Genomic DNA, 20,270 nt, shown 5'->3' on the forward strand with positions numbered 1-20,270 from the left:
ACAGCAAAAAACTGCAAACCCCCCCCCCCAATAAACCGCTTGATAATCCTTCAAAATAAAATTGTGATTCTGCAGAGGAATCGGAAAATAAGGATGTAAGCAGCAGCTCTGCATTCATCCTGATTTCACTGTAGCTCAGCTGTTTTCTGTGCAGGAAATTATTTAGGTTAATAAGGCTTCGTAAGATCACAGTGACTCGTCACAAGATTGAAATAATTAATAAAGTTGCCGCTGCTGTGGATAAATTGCACAAAGCCCCTCGGGATGAGACGATATCGATCCGCCTGCTGTGTGATGCTACAGCTGTTTAATAAAATCCAGGAAAAGAAGCTGACATTTTGCATTTGTTCATTCGGTGTTAGACGGAGTCTGGGAGCAGATTTGTATGCGAGTTTAATGTTGTGATGCTGAAGAAGATGAGCTCTGGCAGGGTGAGATTTGGATGCCAGGAGTGGGAGAGCTCAGATCCAGTGGGCTGCAACCTCATTTGACCCCTCAATACTCTTTGTAGTTTTAATAGTTTAGAGCCTAAATAGATTTTCTTCAAACACAAGCTGACCATAGGACCATAAGCATGACAGTAGGATTGTCAATTTTAGCATAGATTGTTTCATTCTTGAAGAGTTGCAGGTGTTTTTATTTTATCACATTTCAGGTGAGAATCTGCTCAATTAGATTATTTCACTGGATGTGTCCCAATATTTGCACGTCTCTTAGCATATTTTAGATTTAACCATAAAATACTACAGCCTACATTTGTATTAAACACACTATAGCTATTTTTTCATCCATTTGGGGGCTTGTTAGCTAACTAACTAGTTTAGCAATTCTGAGAGTATACTGAGAACAGAATAAAATGACCACCACAGTACCTTCATAATGGAAATGCAATGTTATAATTTTTTAATGTGATTTTAAATTTTAAAGAAACAGTCAGAAAGCTAGCCTTGTTACTCTACACTTGTACCTATAAGACTTGTAATAGAAAACAAACGTGCATTAGCTGTGTTTCTGCAAAAGGCTAATGCATTTTCTTGGATCCATCTTGCAGGTTATCAGCAGCAAGAGTGGGACAATCAACCCTGTTTGGGTAGAGCTTTGCTCTACCCATTCTTTTGGAAAACTGTTTGATGATGTTAATTCCAGCTTATTTTGTGATTCACTATATGTTCATTAGAAATTTAGATCTGATATGTCACAGATTAAAATAATCCAGCAGAAAACATGTTTCAGAATCCAGTGCAGTTGTACAGGAGTGTCATATTTTTAGGTACACGACTGGGGGAGTACACCTGACAAAACCAAGTAGCATAATGTGATTTAACTATGTATTATGAAACCGAAACCATTTCAGAAAACAATGACCTCTATGTTCGCCAGGCCTCGGCGAAGCCTCGATTCATCTTATCAAATGTTCCTTGTTGTGATTTCCACTCACAGCAGGAGTCGACAACAACAAAGTTTATTTCACCCCATGATCAACACCATGCCATCGACTCTTAGGTCTCACTGCTCCCGGACAACCATTGTGTATTATTGCAGGGTTCACAAGTTCACAGGAACACAAGTTCAACGGTTGCCAGAGGGTCTTGGCTCTGGGGGAAAAAAGGCACAATTTACAACAAACACTGATGTAACAGGTAGAACATATTAAATCAGGCTCTGTGTGGTGATGTGGTTTCGGGAGCTAAGATGGCGAATTAACCCTCTGGCACAGATATAGACCCACACAGAAAACTAATATAGACCAACAAACACGTCATGGCCACACACAAACACACACAGACAAATATATGTGCAAGATATGAACGTATTACATTCAATATATTTCCTGCTGCCCAGCAACAAGGGAACCCAGTACTGCTTCTGTCTTTTTAGCTTGCTACTGCGCTGCAATTTACCTGTGCACAGTTTCTCTGTAGTGGGCAGAGGTGCAGTCATATATCACTGAGTTAGCATTGTGAAAGTTCATGGCTGTGTTTGCTGTGTTGTTGTAGTAATAAATGTGACGGAGTGGGTGCCTTAGAAAGTTACATTTTGCCCTGATCCAAGGTTGCATAGTCATTTTAAATCTAATGAAAAGTGAGGAAAGTCTAACCTTGACAATGAGAGACCGAGAGAATCAAAGATGAAAGAAGCAGTTTTATGGTGTTAGTCTTTAAAGGAAAGATTGACAGGGTGCTATGTGAGTAGTCTAAGTGAAAAAAGGTTTTGAAAGGGGAAAAATATTAGGACAGTAACAATAATCTCTTTTCATGTCTTAGTCTATATCCGCAGCATGATTTCTCTTAATTTTTCCTGTTTCTTGTGTCTATTCTCAAAGCGACACGTATTGTCTTCATTGCTAATAACCACTAACGGATCATTTGTTTTCTTCTTCCAACCTTGCAGGAATCATCAGGACTGCCTTAGCCAACATGGACCGGGAAGCCAGAGAACACTACACTGTTGTTATCCAAGCCAAAGACATGGCAGGCCAGGTTGGAGGCCTCTCTGGTTCCACCACCATCAACATCACGCTGACAGACGTCAACGACAACCCGCCCACGTTTCCCCAGAGTACGTATGGAATGCATCTAAGGATGACCAGAATATCTGCAGTCGCTTCACAAATGGCACATTTCAAAGTTAATTGTGTTGAACCATCTGCAAGAAACAATGGTCAAATGTAGGGATCAACTAATTATCGACTGTAATCAGCTAGGGCTAGGCTAGCAGCTAGCTGCGAAGTTAAGAGACAACTACAGATTACCCTGAAACTTCATGTGGAAAACAATAATTAATAATGCTTTAAATTATGGGCCTTAGTGGGCAATAAATGTGATAAATTAGTGTAATATTAACAAATCAGAAATAATCAGTAGTCATAACTGCAGGAAAAAAGTTCAGTTTCAACTAGATCTCACAGTCAACAGCAAAATTGCTCCTATTGCTAGTGTACATGTTCAGTAACAACCTTGTTTTTGAAGAAGCCTAGTTAATAATTTAAGTTTCCCTGCTATTGCATGCTGTTAATATACACCATTTAATGTATATCAGTTCTAAATATCAGTCATCAGCCTTTCTTGACACCAGTAGTCAGTATCAGCCCTGAAAAAAACATCCCGATTGGTCCCTAGTAACTTAATAAAGATGAGGTTGAAAAATTAGACCCATCTAAAAATAGATGGAGGTAAATGTTGGAATAAAATGCAGAAACCTGGAGGATCACACACTGTATTTGTCAGTAGTGTCTAACTCTTTGTCCTCGGGAAATTACTGCCTTTTGGCGTCTTTTATAGTTAATTAGCCAGGAGGCTAAAGTAGCTAAATTACCAATGGCGATGTTAATGCGTTTCCTCTGCTAACCTGAATACATAAGCTTCTGTGGCGCTACATGGCCAAGCTGGGTGCTCTCAGATATTTTCAACCTTAAGCAGAGGACCTCCGTGGCGGATGCTTTAGGCAGTTATACTAGCTAAAAGGTATTTGTAAGAAGAATTATGTGCTGTAGTTTCATTTTGGAAATGGAAAGAAAGCACGTATTTTTGAAATCATTCACTCAACAGACTAAAAGTCCTCATATGTTTGCACATGAAAGTCAGGACTATTATCCTTTACAGCATATTCTCTTTATTGTACCTGAATAAATATTTTAGCATTAGTGTTTAATTCTAATGGACTTAACACTTCCCCTCATATTGTAGATCTATTTAGCGCTTCTCTCTATGATGTGTTATGCTTATTTTGTGCCTCAGTATTGTAATATTACAGTTAAATTTTTCCAAACTAGCTAGATTGGATGAGCATTCATTACAGCCCGCTGTTCTGCCATTGGAGTTTTCTCCATTTTAATGATAAATTTAAGCAATGATAAAGTTATGATTCTTTGTCTTTGCAAGTGCCTCATCAAGTATAATTCCCCCTCGGCTTTGGGAGTTTTTCATTTGCGCCGCAGTGAAAAAGTGCTCCAAAACCATCAGCATTTTCTGAATAATCATCTGCCTCAGAGTTTGATCTGCTCCACTGCAGCACCATCAGCGCCGGTTTAGCATTTAATGTCAATTGAAGCACTGCGGAGTATTTTTAATGACATTCCCTCAGGAACAAAAAAAAAAAAAAATGGTGACAGAATCAAATTGCTTAGCTAAGCCCTTTTCGGGGAGGACGTTGATGCGGGGCAGGGAGAGGTTGGTAATGCGTTTGAAACTGTTTTTCCCCCCACTGTATCTAAATGGGTACACATCCGATGTTCACAGAAAATTACCAGCTGTACGTCCCTGAATCAGCTCAAGTGGGGAAGCCAGTCGGGAAGATCAAAGCCAACGATGAGGACCTTGGCGTCAATGCAGATATCAAGTACAGCATCATTAACTCGGAGGGGGCCAACATGTTTTCCATATCCACGGACAGAGACACGAGAGAGGGAATCATCAGCCTCAAAAAGGTAAGCACATCCCCGCTTCAGCACTTCTTTTGAAGCAAATGGCATCAATAATGTGTTTTTTGGGTACAGACTTGAAGATGCGTATAGATTTTGACCTCTAGCGGTGCTGTGGACCAATGTTTCAGTGATAAACTCCTCATATTCCCCCAGCATACAGGGCCTATGACAAATGACCCCCTTCTGTAGAGAGTGATAGATATTCAAGGAAGTAATACACTTTAAAGAAGCAGCGATAATTTGTCTGACACTGATGGTACCGCAAAGTAATTACAACTGTGTTCGGGCCCCTTATAGCAAATAAGTGCATTTGTTTAACATTCGCTTTTGTCGGTGCGACTACTTTGCACTGTGTGTTTTCTAATCTTACGGTGCCTTTTTCCACCCAACAGCCTCTGAATTACGAGAGGAAGAAGACCTACACGCTCCACATCGAGGGCACTAACACTCACGTGGATCCTCGTTTTTCCTACCTGGGTTCTTTCAAAGACACTGCCACCCTTAAAATCACAGTCGGGGACGTGGACGAAGCCCCCATCTTTTCTATGGATTATTATATCATGGATGTTTATGAGAACGTGCCGAGTGGCACGGAGGTGGGCATGGTAACGGCTCGAGATCCAGACAGCAGGAACAGTCCCGTCAGGTAGGATAATTTATCTGTTTGCATTCAAAATCTGCAGAAATGATTATGAAGAGCACCTCTGTAGGCAGATTGTCCTGCAACTGGTGTGCAGCGTTGGGTAGAGTTGGAAATCTGTAGTTTTCTTGCTATTAAATAGTCCTGCAAAAGAAACAGAAGGAGAAAGAGGAGGTTGTTAATGTTGTGAGGCTTATTTTGAGGCTCTTTCAGCTGAAAGGCAGCCAGTGAAACTCTTGTCAACTAACTGGCTTCCAACAATGTATTTTTTTTTTTTTAGAAACACACCAATTCTTGCCAGTTGGGTTTCAAAAAATGTCTAAAATGCCTGGTGACCATGTCTGTTTGGATGAGCCCGGCTGATAAAACATGTGTTTGCCATGCAAGAGTTACTTTCTAATTTATTCATCTGGGGTTATTATTTATTTATTTGTGGCATTCTGGTCTACCAGCGAGTTCTACTGCACCTACAAGTATAAGGAGGTTTGTTTTGTACACTGAGGTTCAAGCAAACTACTTTTTTCTGCTACACATTTGCATGTCTTATACAGTACCGTTGAAAAGTTTGGGGTTATCTGGACAATTTCATGTTTTCTATGAAAACTCACACTTTTATTCATGTACTAACATAATTGCACAAGGGTTTTCTAATCATCAATGAGCCTTTCAACACCATTAGCTAACACAATGTAGCATTAGAACACAGGAGTGATGGTTGCTGGAAATGTTCCTCTGTACCCCTATGGAGATATTCCATTAAAAATGTCCAGCTAGAATAGTCATTTACCACATTAACAGTGTCTAGACTATATTTCTGATTAATTTAATGTTATCGTCACTGAAAAAAAATGCTTTCATTTAATAAGAAGATTTCTAAATGACCCCAAACTTTTGAATGGTAGTTTATGATACTATGCAGTGCAAGGTCAACATACATTGAAATTAATTTTGGATCCTTAAGGCGTAACTAAAAGAATTTACATATTATCCATCATACAAATACCAGGAGTCATTTTTTGCTGCAATATAAAATTCTGCACCTCGATGGAAACAGCACAGCCATGACTAGAAGTAAAAACAATGCAAAAATATCCTCTGAATCACATTATAATGCCATAAATCATAAAAACAAACAAAACATGAAGATAAGTTCCCACTGTATCTTACTATTTACATGTTTTATTTGTTTCCTTATTTATCTCCGGTCCGCTCGCTGTAAACACAGCCTGCAGTTAATCCTAGTCCAGCCAGAAATATCTGAGACTGTTTGTTGTTGCGGAGTCAAACATGGTTCCTTTGTTGCCATGAGAAGCACATTATTTTTGGACTTCTACAGAAGCAGGTTCCTGCAAGGGGTTTAATGAGGATATATAGAATAAAGTGATTAGTTTTCCAACATGACGCCGTGTCAGATGATTTCAGAAGGTAGAAAATCTGACAGTTCTGCTTTTACAGTTTCTGGCAGTGTAATTTAGTGATTTTTTAAAATTTATTTATTGTTAAAGATAGCATTGCTCTGAAATCCAGCGAGGTTCAGAGGGTTAACAAACGTACAAACACAACATATTCAGAGTTCAAATGTCATTTGGCACAGACTGATCCTGATTAAGCAGCAGACTAGACTGGATTTATTCAATCTAATACATTCAAATTGAGGGCAGAAGTTTTCGTTTAAGATATGTGAGAGATCAGAAGAAATACAATTAGCAAGTCTGAGCACGCTCTTGTTGTGAACGTTCTAGTATCTTTGATCTCTTCAGTTGCATTTTTCAGAATATTAAGTTGACATTTCAGTTTATTGACATGTGCATCCATATGTACATGTCACACAAACAACAGCCTAAGCAGGAGCTGATGTTTTGTATCTTTTTACACCACGTGACAATTCAAATAATATAGTGTAACCTGTTGGTTTTGTAGCATAATGTTAAGTTGATGCACTTTGTTTTGTTGGGTAGCCTCTTGTTTGTTCCTGATGCTTTACATGCCCTAAACACTTTCACATCCCCTCGAAAGAAAATCCTGCAGCATTCATAGTGAGTCTCATTTCTTGGCATCATCAGATAGCCGCTCATTTTGTTTGCAAGCTTGTGAAGTAACCCGAGGCAATACAACTGCTTAGCGCATTTGTATGCACTATAAACACACGGTTGTGTACTGTTGGAAAAAGATTGATATTGGCCTTGGGCAGTGGACTAATCTTAGGTTTTCGCTCTGAACAGGTACCTCGTTTCATGACATTACACTCTTGCACTGCTTGTGTTCATTTGAATTCCCTCTATATCCTCCACGTAAACGACAGAGCAGCTGTAAACGTGGGGCTCCTCATGAGATAAAGTCCTGCTAATCTCTCAATAAGAAGCAATCTTGAGACGCCGCTACTTGTTATAGGATCATGGGTAAAAGCGTTGCCATGGGCTGCAGAGCCTACAGGTCTTGTAAACAGCAGTGATCAGACACTACTGACTAGGGATGCACAATACAGTAATGGTGCCTGATATATTATCGGCCTGTGAGCAAGAAAATTTAATTATTATCATGCAGATAATGAGAATTCTGCTGATAGTCACATCTGATAATGTGGGTCACATCTGCAGACGAGTTACATCATTCGAAACCCAGTTCTGAGGAGGGATTTTTGCCACTTCACCCATCTGGTTTCTCTCCTCAGCTGAAATGAAAAATGACCTGGAGAAGACTTTTTGGATTTTAATCAACATCCTCAAACACTAACAGCCCTTAAGAGTTATGTAACCTAACCCATTTTTTCTTGACTGTGGACTCATTGTAATATAAAGTCCTGCACCTCTATGGAAACACAACCATGACTAGAAGGAGAGAGAACTCAGACATGTCTTTTGTACAGAATGACAGTTTTGATGTCATAAATCAAGAAAAAAAAAAACTATGAAATTTGAATTTGCAATAATTGAAAAAAAAGTGGAATCAGCATGTGCAAAATTCTCCCAGTGCTCACAGATGTCTCCAATACTGGAAAAAAAAAAAGGTAACCCCACAGACGATAGTTCGATTTTTAATTTGCTCTGTGCATTGCAGTTCAGGATAGCTCAGTCAAACGGTTTCAGAATTTCTGCCATGTTGCTGTTGGTCACATCTGGATTACTCCTAGCTTTTCTGAATTTTTTGTTTTTTCACAGAATTTATTTATTCCAAGCAGTATATTGTTGGGAAAATTTTATGTGAGACAATGTAGAACAACAAAAGCACCCAGAGAACCCAGTACTCCGCCAAAAAAATTTGTGGTCCGCAGTGGTGGATTTGTAGTAGGATTGCAACCATGTGATCGTCAGCAGGCAGCTGATGTAGCGTTCGCTTGTAGTCATAGTTACAGTACCACTATCTTGCAATGATATCGAAGTCGTTAACAAATCTGTGGATCCAGAGTATAAACCACTTCCCTGCCAAAATCTAATCACTTGGTCCTTGTGTCATTTCTGATCTTCCCTGAAAATGTCATCAAAATCAATTGGTCCGTTTTTGAGTAATGTTGCTAACAGACAGACAAACAGACAGACAAACATACGCCGACTGTCATATAACTCCGCCGTGTTCCTTGACGTAGTAAAAATTACATGTATGCTGCAGGATGGATGCATAGAGGAGCAAAGGAATGTGCAATAATCATGGAAATCATACTGCTGAATGAAGAAATAAGGTGCCGAACTTCCTGATATTTACAGTAAAAGTTCAAATTGTTGATATTTGCAAAAAAAAAAGTGCAAAACACTGGTATTTACAATTTTTTAAAAAAAGAGTATTGGTCCTTGTGTTATTTTTGATCCTCTCTGAAAATTTCATCCTAACGCATTAGTCCATTTTTGAGTAATGTTGCTAACAGACAAACCAACGTCAATCGTCACATAACTCCGCTGCGTTCTTTGGCAGAGTAATAAATTGATTCTGATTGAATACACAATTTTTGCTTAGATTTGTTGTTACCTTCTGCATATTGCGCCTGATTCCATTTGTCTGCAAACTTTGGAGATTGTTTGCTTGATTATCTCTGTAAACCCCCCAACTATGGGGGCGAGTACAAAATATTATGTTTAAAAAAAGCTGTGGAATAAAACCAAATCTGCTGATGTTCCCAGGAGGCCTGTTTGGCATTCTCTGGTGCGAGGGGACGTTGAGGGCAGTGAAAATATCTGACGGCTGCTATCAGCCTCAGTCGAGTCGAGTGAAGCATCCGAGTTTGTCCAGGTGCTGAACCATCTCAACGCCTACAATAAAGCCTCAAGTTAAAACAGGATCAGTCAGTCGCCTCCCATGCTGCTTAAACAGGCTAAATTTTGTCACACCGCGTGTTTGAGTGTACATTTGAAGGTATGAAGCTTCCATTTGCACATATTGCTGGTAGTCAGTTGGGGTAGTATATAAAACCCAAGTAGGCGGAGTGTCTGACTTTAAAGTGCGTGCATATGTCTATTTCCTGGAGGTAGTGTGTAGACGTCTAGGCTCAATATGCATCAAACTGATTTAAGTACCAGCGGGAGCGAAAGTAAAAGGAATAAGTAAAAGATACACCTGCAGAAATGCATCATCTTTGACCTCTCTCCTTGCTTGCCTGTCCTCAGAAGTTAACGTCCAATTCAGCTGTTAAGTTTCCCTCAAGTTAACACCTTAAGTAACTGTATTGATTCACTTTTTTTGCTGTGAAAGTATGTGAGACCTGAAGCGTTTCAGCTGCAATTTCAGTCCAGCTGTCAGTTTTGGCAGCGGAACAGCTTCACTCACACTACACAGCGTATGTTTGAAGCCTTTCTCTTTGCATTTCAGGCATGTTTACAGTGAGTGCGTTGAGTTCCTCCAAAACACGGTTGACCTACAGCTTAATGCTGTGCTTGAACGCATCCTGAGTAGACACAGACGGAGCATCGGTGATGCTGCTATATTTGTAAGTGCAAGGTACGCTACAGCTGCTGCTCTGCTGACGCTGTTCGAGCTGTGTGGACTCGGTGTCCCCATGTTTAAAACAGTGTTCGGCTGGTGGAACTTTTAATCTATTTGAGTGTCACTGCTTGGACCACGATCGACCACGTCGAGATAGATACCGCTCTACTTCGGCCTCTGAAAGCTTGTGCAAAGATTGTTTAAAGTGCAGTTTTAGAGCTTTTTAAGTTGTATTCTACAGCTATTGTGCTTCCCTGACTAGAATAAAGATGTTACATCCACAAGTCTTGCCCGTCTGGCGTGTCTTGTAGTGTTTTGATGCTGGGTAGAATGTGTGGTCCCCTGCATGAGATTGGTTCCAGCTGCTGGGGCGTGGTTCCGATTGGTGCTCACAGATGCAATTTGGGGACTGAAACGCTTCCCGATCCCGACAGTTCGGCACAGCTGTGGGTCTTCAGCTTACCGGTGTGCCTCTCGTTATTGCTTCGAGCTAATAGACGCTGTAGCTGTTGTGATAGCGCCATGAAACTAGTACCGAGGCGCTCGCTTGACTACCTGGGATTTTGAGGCCAGGTGTAGGCTTGAATACTGATCTGCACCCTTTGTTAAGAGTTGAAGGAACACGGGTGCTGCTTTGACTGCCTTTTGGGTTTTATGTTTGGAATAGAAAACCTCAGAAAAGATATTTGGTGCTCTTTCACTTAGAGTCCTCTTTCAGTTATATTTAATTCTTTGATTTGAACAGCACCCACAAGGCCTTTTCTCTTGTAATTTACCTCACCTAGGTTTGTTTGTGTCTATTACCACATTTCTTTACGAATAAATAACTTTATTTTTACCAAAAATACTTGGTTTTATGTGGCTTCCCTTCCTCTTAACAAGCTGGGTCATATCAGAAGGTTTCACAGACCTTTACAGTCTTTTTAATCCAATCCAATGTGGTCTGGAGGTGGGAAAAAGGAATGAAGTTACCCTTATTTCTCTGTTTTCACAAATGGGTTAAGTTTGAACCTGATAAACTAACCTGCTTTTGGTTTTGTGGTACAACTTATCATATCTGCTAAAATCAGTTAAAAAACAGTCAACAAAGTTAGATTTTCTAATCAAGTATGTCATATTAGAAAGTTTTGTATATGTTTTGTTGTATGTTATGGGACATACAGCCACATATGGTTCAGAAAATATCACTAGTTGACTTTTGCATCATTATTTTTTTGCTCAAAATGGTGGAACTTTTAATGACAGTTTAATGTTTTTCCCCTCATATTTCAACTCGCCCACAATCAAAGACTGTTTGATCTGCTTGTCCAATATTACAGAAGCTGAATCAAATGGTATGATGTGAAATAATGGTAAAAATTTCAGGCTTTTATCTTCTAGCTTCTGAGATGTTTTTGCCTCTACATCCTCAAGTTTCAGTACGTGACAAAAACTGTGCTGAAAGTGGGTCCACAAGCAATTAAATCTTGGAATATATTTGATTTATCAGTTTAAAATTTCACCATTTTAAATACCCCTAGTTTGTGATAAAAACACAAATTAAAGTTCCAAGCAAATCAGAGATGACTGAGCAGAAGATCCCTGATGATTCCAGATGGGATAACCCAAATAAAATGAAGGTTTCACAGATCTGTTTGATATCAGTTCCTGGAATCTACTTGTTAATCAAGTCCAGGTTTGAAGAGCGCACATGTCGGGGTTTTGAAGATTTTCTCTAGATGTAGAGTGAAATCTATAAAAACTTTCAAATATCAGAGTGGTTTTCAAGTAACATTAAGGCTTTAATTTGTACCCCTATGTTCTTTCACAGCAGTAAGTTGGACAAAACGTAAAAAAAAAAAATGCTTGGTGTTTTAAAGTTGCTGTTTACCTCCTAAATCACAGTCTGTGAATTGCTACCTAACTTTATCCTCTTGAACCACAGCTGTTTTGCACAGACACAGGAGCTCATTACAGCAATATGTTGAAGACTTAGGAGTGAGCTACAAATAAACACTAATTGTATGTAGCAGATGATGCTAATTAGCTTCGGATCTTAAACTTTTGAATTCCTGTAGAGGAAAGATGAATGATTCTGCACAGCTGTTAGCCAGTGTACTGGAAAAAAGTGCAACTTTCTAAACAAAGTCTATGGATTTTAGGTTAATCATCGGTTGGATGGGAGAGTTTTAAAGTTGTTATATGGTTTTATTTGTTGTCAATATGTAGAAAAAGTCTATTTATTGTCTTGAACTGGCTCAAGGTTTAGACAAAGAAAAAGGGAGAACACAAATGCTGACATAACAAATGACAGTAATCCATTCAATTCACACAAATGAATCAAGGTTGAAATGGAACAAAACGGCAAAATAAGCAGAGTAACCGAATGCGAGCAGGACTGAAACAGAAACACTGAGCAGACGAGCTTTTAAAGGCTCCACAGCAGCACAGCACGAGTCTACCTCGTCTTCCTGATTCTGCAGACTGCTCAGCTGCTACCTGAAAGGGAGGAGAAAGGAGCAAAACGTTGAGCCAAACTGAACACTGAGATAAGAGGGATCATCAAAGTATTAGGGTCATTCTAGAATTAGAGGACATTTGGGCTTCAAAATGTTTGAAAAATAAACCTTCTCTTTTACAATTTGTCTGCTACAGATTCATCAATAATAAGCTTGATTGGTTCAGCTTACACATCAATGGCAGCATTTTGATTCCATGTTTTATGTGTTGTTTGCTAACCCTACTCTAATCACAGTAACAGGGTTGCTAATCCATGCTAATGTTGGCTTTTTCTCAGGAATAAATGCTAGATATTTATCTAGTTGTTAGACTTTAAATCAAGGCTGACAATGTTATGAAAATATGAAAAACAGAAGAGAGGACATCCCTTTGTTCTACCCATTCTTTTGTAAAACTGTCTGATGATGTCAATTCCAGCGTTTCATGTGATTCACCATTTTCTTCTTCTTCTACCAGATAAAAAGGTTATGCTAACAGGGTTGTTGTGGGACACATGCATAATAACCATTACTTACAATAAAATCTTAATTAAAACAAAATGTTCCCACAATTACAAGAGACATTAATGAAAAAAATACTACCAAAAAAAAAAAAAAAGATTTAAATTCAATTTTAACTGTTTTACTTGAGATTCAATTTGGACATCAGGGGAGTGGGACAAGAGAAAAATGTCATTTTAGGGGGAACTCCACTTATTTGGTTTTTTAAAAATATTTTCCAAACATTGTTTTCACCTAAAAATAACAGCACTAGAATATACATCCAAAAGAAATAAAAATAAAAGTAATAAAATGTCACCATGCTGCTAGGTATTAAGAGCCATTTTATACAGGAAGGTTTTGAGATTTGATTTAAAAAGACCTAAGGTCAGCTAGTTGTTTTTTTTTAGATTTGGTCTCAGGACAAGTACATTTCCACAACGACTGCATGTTTTAATATTTTGTACATGGATTATTTGAGTTTTGATGGATGGGACATAAAATGTCCTCCAATTCAGGAATGACCCATTACAAAAATATAACAAATTAATATAAGCATGTTCTATTTAAGGGTTACGGAAACCTAGAAGTCTCCGAACATTGGTGTTGTATCATTTTGTTCTTCAGTTTTGCATTTGTTTTGCAAAGAAACTGGCCCAGTTGGTGCATCTGACACGTTGTGAAAGATTTGTCGTAAACAAGAGGGTAATCTACATATGAAAGCCTTTCCTCGCTCTCCTTGTGGGATGCACGTCCAGTCCTATAGTACGTTTCACCACATAAAGAAAAAAAATCAGCGGGAAGCATTTTGATGACATCCATTTGAGCCCTGAAAGCTAAGCAACTGTGCCACTGCTGCTCTCGTTGGCATCAGAATGGAAAATGCAGCAGGGATCAGTATTTGGCTCCCTTTGATCATCACAAGTCTGCCCATGCGTGTGATGAAATAAACATGTTATTGAAGTGACATTTTAAATGTTGAGAAATGGCGTGAAATTGACATCTAAATAACCTAACGAGGTCTTCACGGGTCGTTAACTCTGCTTGCTCTTATGCATTATCATAATTATCGGGAACAGTTGTGAAAACTTCTTGGCCTGGTAACTGTCGAACGCTGTAGGGGTTCAAGTCAGTTTCATCCTCAGCCAGAAGTAGTTGTAAATTCAAATAAACTGATAAAAGCAGTGAGAGTTACACAGAAACTGCTAAACAAAACACTTGATTACGCTACTATTTTAACATATTTGAACGATTTGTAGAAATGTAAATGCTAAAATAACAATTTGCATCTTAACTCTCTGAACCCTGAGTAGTTTCTGAGAATTTTATCGTTATCATTATTATTTGCTCCTGTCACATTTTTACTCACGTCGGGCTCGGTTTTTACCGCAATTTAAAGTCCTGCATATCTATGGAAACAAGAAACAACACAAACATGGCTAGAAATAGAATAAAAATGTCTTCTTTGCAATAGATCAAAATTATAACGCCATAAATCACATATATATATTTACATCATATAGACTACCGTTCAAAAGTTTGAAGTCACTCAGACAATGTCATGTTTTCCATGAAAATTTACAATTTCATTCATGTCCTAACATAACTGCACAAGGGTTTTCTAATCACCAATGAGCCTTTCAACACCATTAGCTAACACAATGTAGCATTAGAACACAGGAGTGATGGTTGCTGGAAATGTTCCTCTGTACCTCTATGGAGATATTCCATTAAAAATCAGCTGTTTCCAGCTACAATAGTCATTTACCACATTAACAATGTCTACACTGTATTTCTGATTAATTTAATGTTATCTTCATTGAGAAAAAAAGGTTTTTTTTCAACAATAAGGACATTTTTTAAGTGACCCCAAACTTTTGAATGGTAGTGTATATATATTTATATAAGTATATTCATTTATTTGGCAAGAAAATGTTAAATCCTGGTGCCCACAGCTGTTAATATGAGGGAAAAAGATAACTTGAGCTACTTATATTTTACTACTTGCATTTTAAGTTTGTTTCCATACTCAATGCCTATTTGCTCTGTGAAAACACTGCCTGCAGCTCAGCCGAGAAGCCCCTGTTTTTTATCACGTGATTGTTGGTTGCTAATGAGTATAGAAGGTTTTGTTTGTTTGTTTTTTGGAGACTCTGATTGATGGCAATGTTGCATTTTTTGTGAATTTGTAAAATAATAAAAGTAACTGATGAAATATCTTGATTTTCAGCTAATATCTGGTTCAGGTGCTTCATGAGGACACTGAAAGTTGATAATCAACCATTTTTACTGTTTTTACAGTTTCTGACTCTGATAAATGGTGTAATTGTGGCAATTTTTTGAAGATAACATGCTTTTCAAATCTGCTGAAAGGGTTTTTTTAGGTTGCGAAGGTGAGTGCAGATGAAGAGACATGATACTCAAATAATAAATTAATGTTAATAACCATCATTATGTAGTTTAGCATCTTGTGCTTTCAAATAGTTACCTGCAGAAATGAGAATATAACCACTTAACACCAAAATGTACTAAATTTACCACCAGCAGCACCAATTAATAGCACTGAAGTGTTTTTCAGTGGATTTTTCACTACTAGCCATAAATAATATGCTTTTCTTATGCTGACAAAGACGAACTTTTACAGCCGAAAAAGCCTTCATGCTCTTCTGAACCTGAACATTCAATAAATCATGACACATTTCTGCTGGGAGTCTTGCGCTACACTGGCAATCCAAGCTAAAAGACATTTCATTATTTACAATAAATGCAATCCTGGCATTGATATCCCAGTACCATTTTCATCTGTAATGGCGACTGAAAATTCATCGACTTAGGGTATACTCAGCAGGAGAATAAAGGCAGGATTAAAGGTGTAAATAGGTCATTAAGAGATAAATTAGGGAACACACAGTCAATGCTCATTTCGTGCTTGAACTCGTGAGAGGAGCAGCTGAGCCTGTTTCTGCTTTGTATTCCACAGGCTGCTTTGCTTCCAGTTTGATAACACTGTAGCTAGAAAGCCATTACGAAAGTGTAAACATTGCCAGCAGAACATTGCCTTTTGTCATTATTAAATATTGAAGATAATTACTCTTGACTTAGAAATATGTATTTTGAGAACGTTCTGTCAAGAACTAAAGTCCATTTAAAAGCAGCAGGGATTATTCTATTCATGTGCTTTAGAGGTGGGACGAGGCTTTGAAAATCATGGAAGCATGAATACATCCCCTTTGGCTTGTGTTGCTTGTGCACTTCACTCACTTTCACTGTGTCTCTTCTGCATGGTTTTGCTTGACTAAATCTCATTAATTTAAGGTTTTGTTTGCTGGTTTGGTGCATTTTAACCAAATTGGGCAAAAACAAAAGCAAATAAATCTTTGTTCCCGAAGACCTCGGCAGAACTGGAGCCAGGGTCGAAACACATTAAGTGCTCGGGAAGTGTTCTGAGGCATTTAACTAAGCACACTGGAGGGGCACTCCAATGATTACACAAAGATCAGCTTTCCCATAATGTTGCTCAGTCTGTGAAAACTGTTGCATCTCGTCTCCTCTGGCTCTAAAGGGAGCTTTCAAGAGTTTGACAAAATCACTGTTATTATGCAGTTATGTCATTCTCAGGAACAGAAAGTGCTGCAAAGTTGGAGTGTCAAGTTGGAAAGGGATTACTGTTTATCAAGCAGAAAGGCCCAAATAAATTTATTTTATTTGTTGGATCGTGGAAACGTATGCAGGTACTTCCACACGCTTGGAAACAAATAGTGCAACTCCTATTTTGTGGCATAAAGTCTTATATCACTGTCCACAAAAACCCAAATGTTTGAAGCAATAAATTAAAAAAGGAGGAAATCTTAGAGCTGGCTATTGTTGCTACAGGACCAGAAACAGCCAAATGTAGCTTTAAAACTGTTGCCCCATGAACCTTACTCACCAACTGAAACCCCACTTGTGTGGTGGCCATTTTCAGATTGATGATGAGGTCGTGCATGCTGTTGAAGAGTATCTGGAGGTTATAGGGTGCATTATCTGAGGCCATGAAGGGATACATGTGGTCTGTAACAGTGTTTAGGTTGGTGTCAAAGTATGTTAGTATTTACTTAAGTATTTACTGCAATAAAAACACTAAGTGTGTCTGTGTTCCATCAGCACAAAGCAAGCAGTTAGAATTAGAATTAAATTAATTGCCTGAATTGGTAACCCACAATTGAATAAAGTTTATTCAAATTAAGTTAGGAAGTACTATCAAGGCCTCTCTTTTAGGTTAGGTGTACTTTAGTCATTTGGTTCCTCTCAAACGCTACCTAATGTTAGTCAGCTTGAAGCTTCCAGTTCTTCTAACATGATGTTTTTCCTCTGTACTCAAGGAAAATGGCCATTTTGAAAAAACATGGATGCACAATTCTAAAGGCACAATAAACATATTTTCATGCTTTTGCTGAAATTAGAATGCCAGTTTAAAGGGACAATGTGTAATTTCAACTTGATAGAATCCACAAAAGTAAACCGCAATCACCAAAGCAGAACCATAAATGACATCTATTTAAAGCGGTACTTTATGCAACTACAGCTCCAATACAAGTTTCAGTTTGTCCTCTCACAATTGTATTCAATGCAGAACAGCAATTATATGAATAGGTTCTATTTAATGGTGCCTTTTGTGACACTGAAGGTCACCCTACATCTAATAAAATCAACGGGCAAAAAACATACAGTACAAAACACGGCATACATCAGCAACGAGTTAAAATCTGTAAATGCAGTCAAAGTAAGTAGGCTAAAAAGACAAGTTTTCAGTGCAGTTTAAATCCTGCAATGAAGTCCAGTTTGCAAGATATGAGCTCTAATGATCAGATGCAGCATAGGAGAAGGTCCTGCTGTTGGATGAGGATGGAGTTTAAGTCTGAGGAACATCTGTGAGATAGGCAGGGGAAGGATTATAGAGAGCTTTAGATGTTAATAACAATATTTTAAAGTCAATCCGTCGTGACACAGGGAGAGTTGAATCAGGAGAGGTGTGACATGTTCAGTGGACTTTGAACATTTAATAACCTGAGCTGCAGAGTTTGGGATGAGTTGGAGTTGGTGAATAAGTTTGTGGGAGGATCACATTGCAGCAGTCCATGTGCGACGTGACCGAAGAATTGACTTCTGTGGAGTGTTGTGTTAAAGGAGGGCATAGTTTGGAGATATTTAAAGGTTGAAGGCAACCTGAGAGATGTTTATGTGACCAGAGAAAGAAATTATACAGTGAGGCTCTTAACCTATTTAGAGACAAGTGTGGTGGATTCAACAACAGGAAGTGACCAACTACTACTTTTTATAAGTGGAGATTTAAACAAATATTTTGCAATTTCATGTTTTCCATGAAAAGTCACACTTTTATTAATGTGCTAGCATAATTGCACAAGGGTTTTCTAGTCACCAATTAACCTTTCAACACCATTAGCTAACACAATGTAGCATTAGAACACAGAGTGATGGTTGCTGGAAATGTTCCTCCATACCACTATGGAGATGTTCCGTAAAACATCAGCCGTTTCCAACTATTACCATATTAACAATGTCTAGACTGTATTTCTGATTAACTTATTGTTATCGTCATTGAAAAAAAAACAAAACTTTTTTTTTTTAAAGAATAAGGACATTTCTAAGTGACCCCAAACTATTGAACACTAGTGTATGTGCAAAACTAAGCAGTTTTTAGTCATGAAGTCTTTTGTGTCCATATAGTCTCTCTGGAGTGTGGATATATAACATTATAATTTCTTTCCTGATAGGTACTTCTTGGACAGCAAAGAGGAAGGAGTAAGGTACTTCAGAATCGAGGAAAACAGCGGACTTATACGTACGACACAGCCTCTGGACAGGGAAGCCATGCCTTGGCACAACATCACTGTAATGGCCTCGGAGGTTGGTAGGTACCCAGCGTTCTTTTCATAAACCAAATTTTGCCAAGTTTGTGAATAATGAGTAAAAGCAATGCACCTCTTACATCTGTTTGTTCTTGAAATGCAGCCATGATTTGACAGGGTTTTATTAAAGAACCCGTATTATGCATTTTTGATCTTTCCTTTCGATTTAGTGTGTTGTATGGCTTTTGTGCAAGCAAAAGATTCGTGGACCTACAAAGATTAAAGTTTGCACCAAAGGGAATCCTCCAATGCCACAGCAGCAGTGCTCCTTACCTGCGTGAAACACCTCGTTTGAAGTCTAGGCTTTTCTTCTGTTACTTAATGACATCATCATGTAACTAATATGCACCCTGCTCATAAAGTTTAACTCGAATTTCAGCAGCTTTTCTTGCAGTGAGCTTTTATTTTCTCACTAGGACAGCTTCTGTCCACGCATCACTCTGCATATTCTTGCTTCTCTGATCAATCATATTCAACTTCTAAGGATGGCAGCCTTAGACAGCCTAAAAGAAAGCATTTCAGACAAATGCCGAGTCAAGGTGCATCATGTGGGCTCTTTAAGTTTGTAAATTCTTCCATCTTAATGTGAATTCTAGAATCTCTAAAAGTAACAAAAGGAATCACATTTAATTTTCATCTCAATTTCACTTTTGTTTCATTGCTAACATCAAATATCTATTAAATGTTGTTGCAGTCCAATAGTTTTCGCACTCATATTTTACATTCATATTGGCAGAAGATGGAGATTTTATGGCTTTGTAAAAGGTAAATAAGCAGATAAGGAGGTACAAGCCTGCATTGAGCTGAACTGGAGTAAACACATGAAATGCCTGAAAGAGGCAGTTTAGAGATTGATCTTTCTCTCCACTTCCTTTGCTTAGCCTCAAGCTAATGGGAGACATTATAAATCAGAATAGCATTCAAATCATTGCGGTGTTCTGCTGCCGTGACAGCATGATTTAAACAGTCGAAATTACTAAAAAAAAAAAAAGACATGCACTGTGTCCTGTAGGTCTACCCTGAGTATTTTTTTCTACTTTCCCACCAGATAACAAGACACCCTGAGGGGATCATATTGTCAGACAGCAGTCCAGGTTCAAATTCATAGAGGGTAAAACTGGAGTCAGAATCAATATCAACAAAGGAAAGGTTCCATAAAAAGGAATGAGTGCATGAATCTGTGCTGCACTGCCTCCCTTTCCCTACAAAACAAACTGCGTAGCACATTTCAGGCACCAAGTAGTATTTATGAAGTAATATGTCGACGTCTACTAATCTAATAGTCCAATAACTATGTAATTCCAATCAAAAAAGCCCCACAAGACATCAAGCAAGTTTATATTTTACTAGTTTTCACGTCATTAAAGGATTCTTATTTAAATTTCCAGAGAAAAATATGCATTTATTTG

At 38.3% G+C, this 20,270-nt stretch overlaps 1 protein-coding gene and 1 long non-coding RNA gene across 5 annotated transcripts in view; one reads left to right on the plus strand and one right to left on the minus strand.

Annotated features, from left to right (window-relative positions):
* Positions 1-20,270, plus strand: part of LOC111566279 (cadherin-18) — a 225,613-nt gene that overhangs the window by 175,172 nt on the left and 30,171 nt on the right. For all 3 annotated transcript variants that reach the window (XM_055007187.1, XM_055007186.1, XM_023266799.3), the window contains exons 5-8: positions 2,392-2,559; positions 4,239-4,426; positions 4,816-5,069; positions 18,727-18,863. In XM_055007187.1, the coding sequence (XP_054863162.1) occupies positions 2,392-2,559; positions 4,239-4,426; positions 4,816-5,069; positions 18,727-18,863 (747 nt within the window). The remainder of the gene's footprint in view (positions 1-2,391; positions 2,560-4,238; positions 4,427-4,815; positions 5,070-18,726; positions 18,864-20,270) is intronic.
* Positions 1,447-20,270, minus strand: part of LOC111566280 (uncharacterized) — a 113,458-nt gene continuing 94,634 nt past the window's right edge. The window contains exons 4-5 of one of the 2 annotated variants that reach the window (XR_004847078.2): positions 5,126-5,207; positions 1,447-1,595 (exon numbers count right to left, since the gene is read on the minus strand). This is a non-coding gene — a long non-coding RNA (uncharacterized LOC111566280). Of the gene's footprint in view, positions 5,208-20,270 lie in introns of both variants that reach the window. The other variant, XR_008600409.1, reaches the window with a different exon arrangement.

The sequence above is a fragment of the Amphiprion ocellaris genome, chromosome 22, assembly GCF_022539595.1.
Source record: "Amphiprion ocellaris isolate individual 3 ecotype Okinawa chromosome 22, ASM2253959v1, whole genome shotgun sequence".
Taxonomy (NCBI): Eukaryota; Metazoa; Chordata; class Actinopteri; family Pomacentridae; genus Amphiprion; species Amphiprion ocellaris.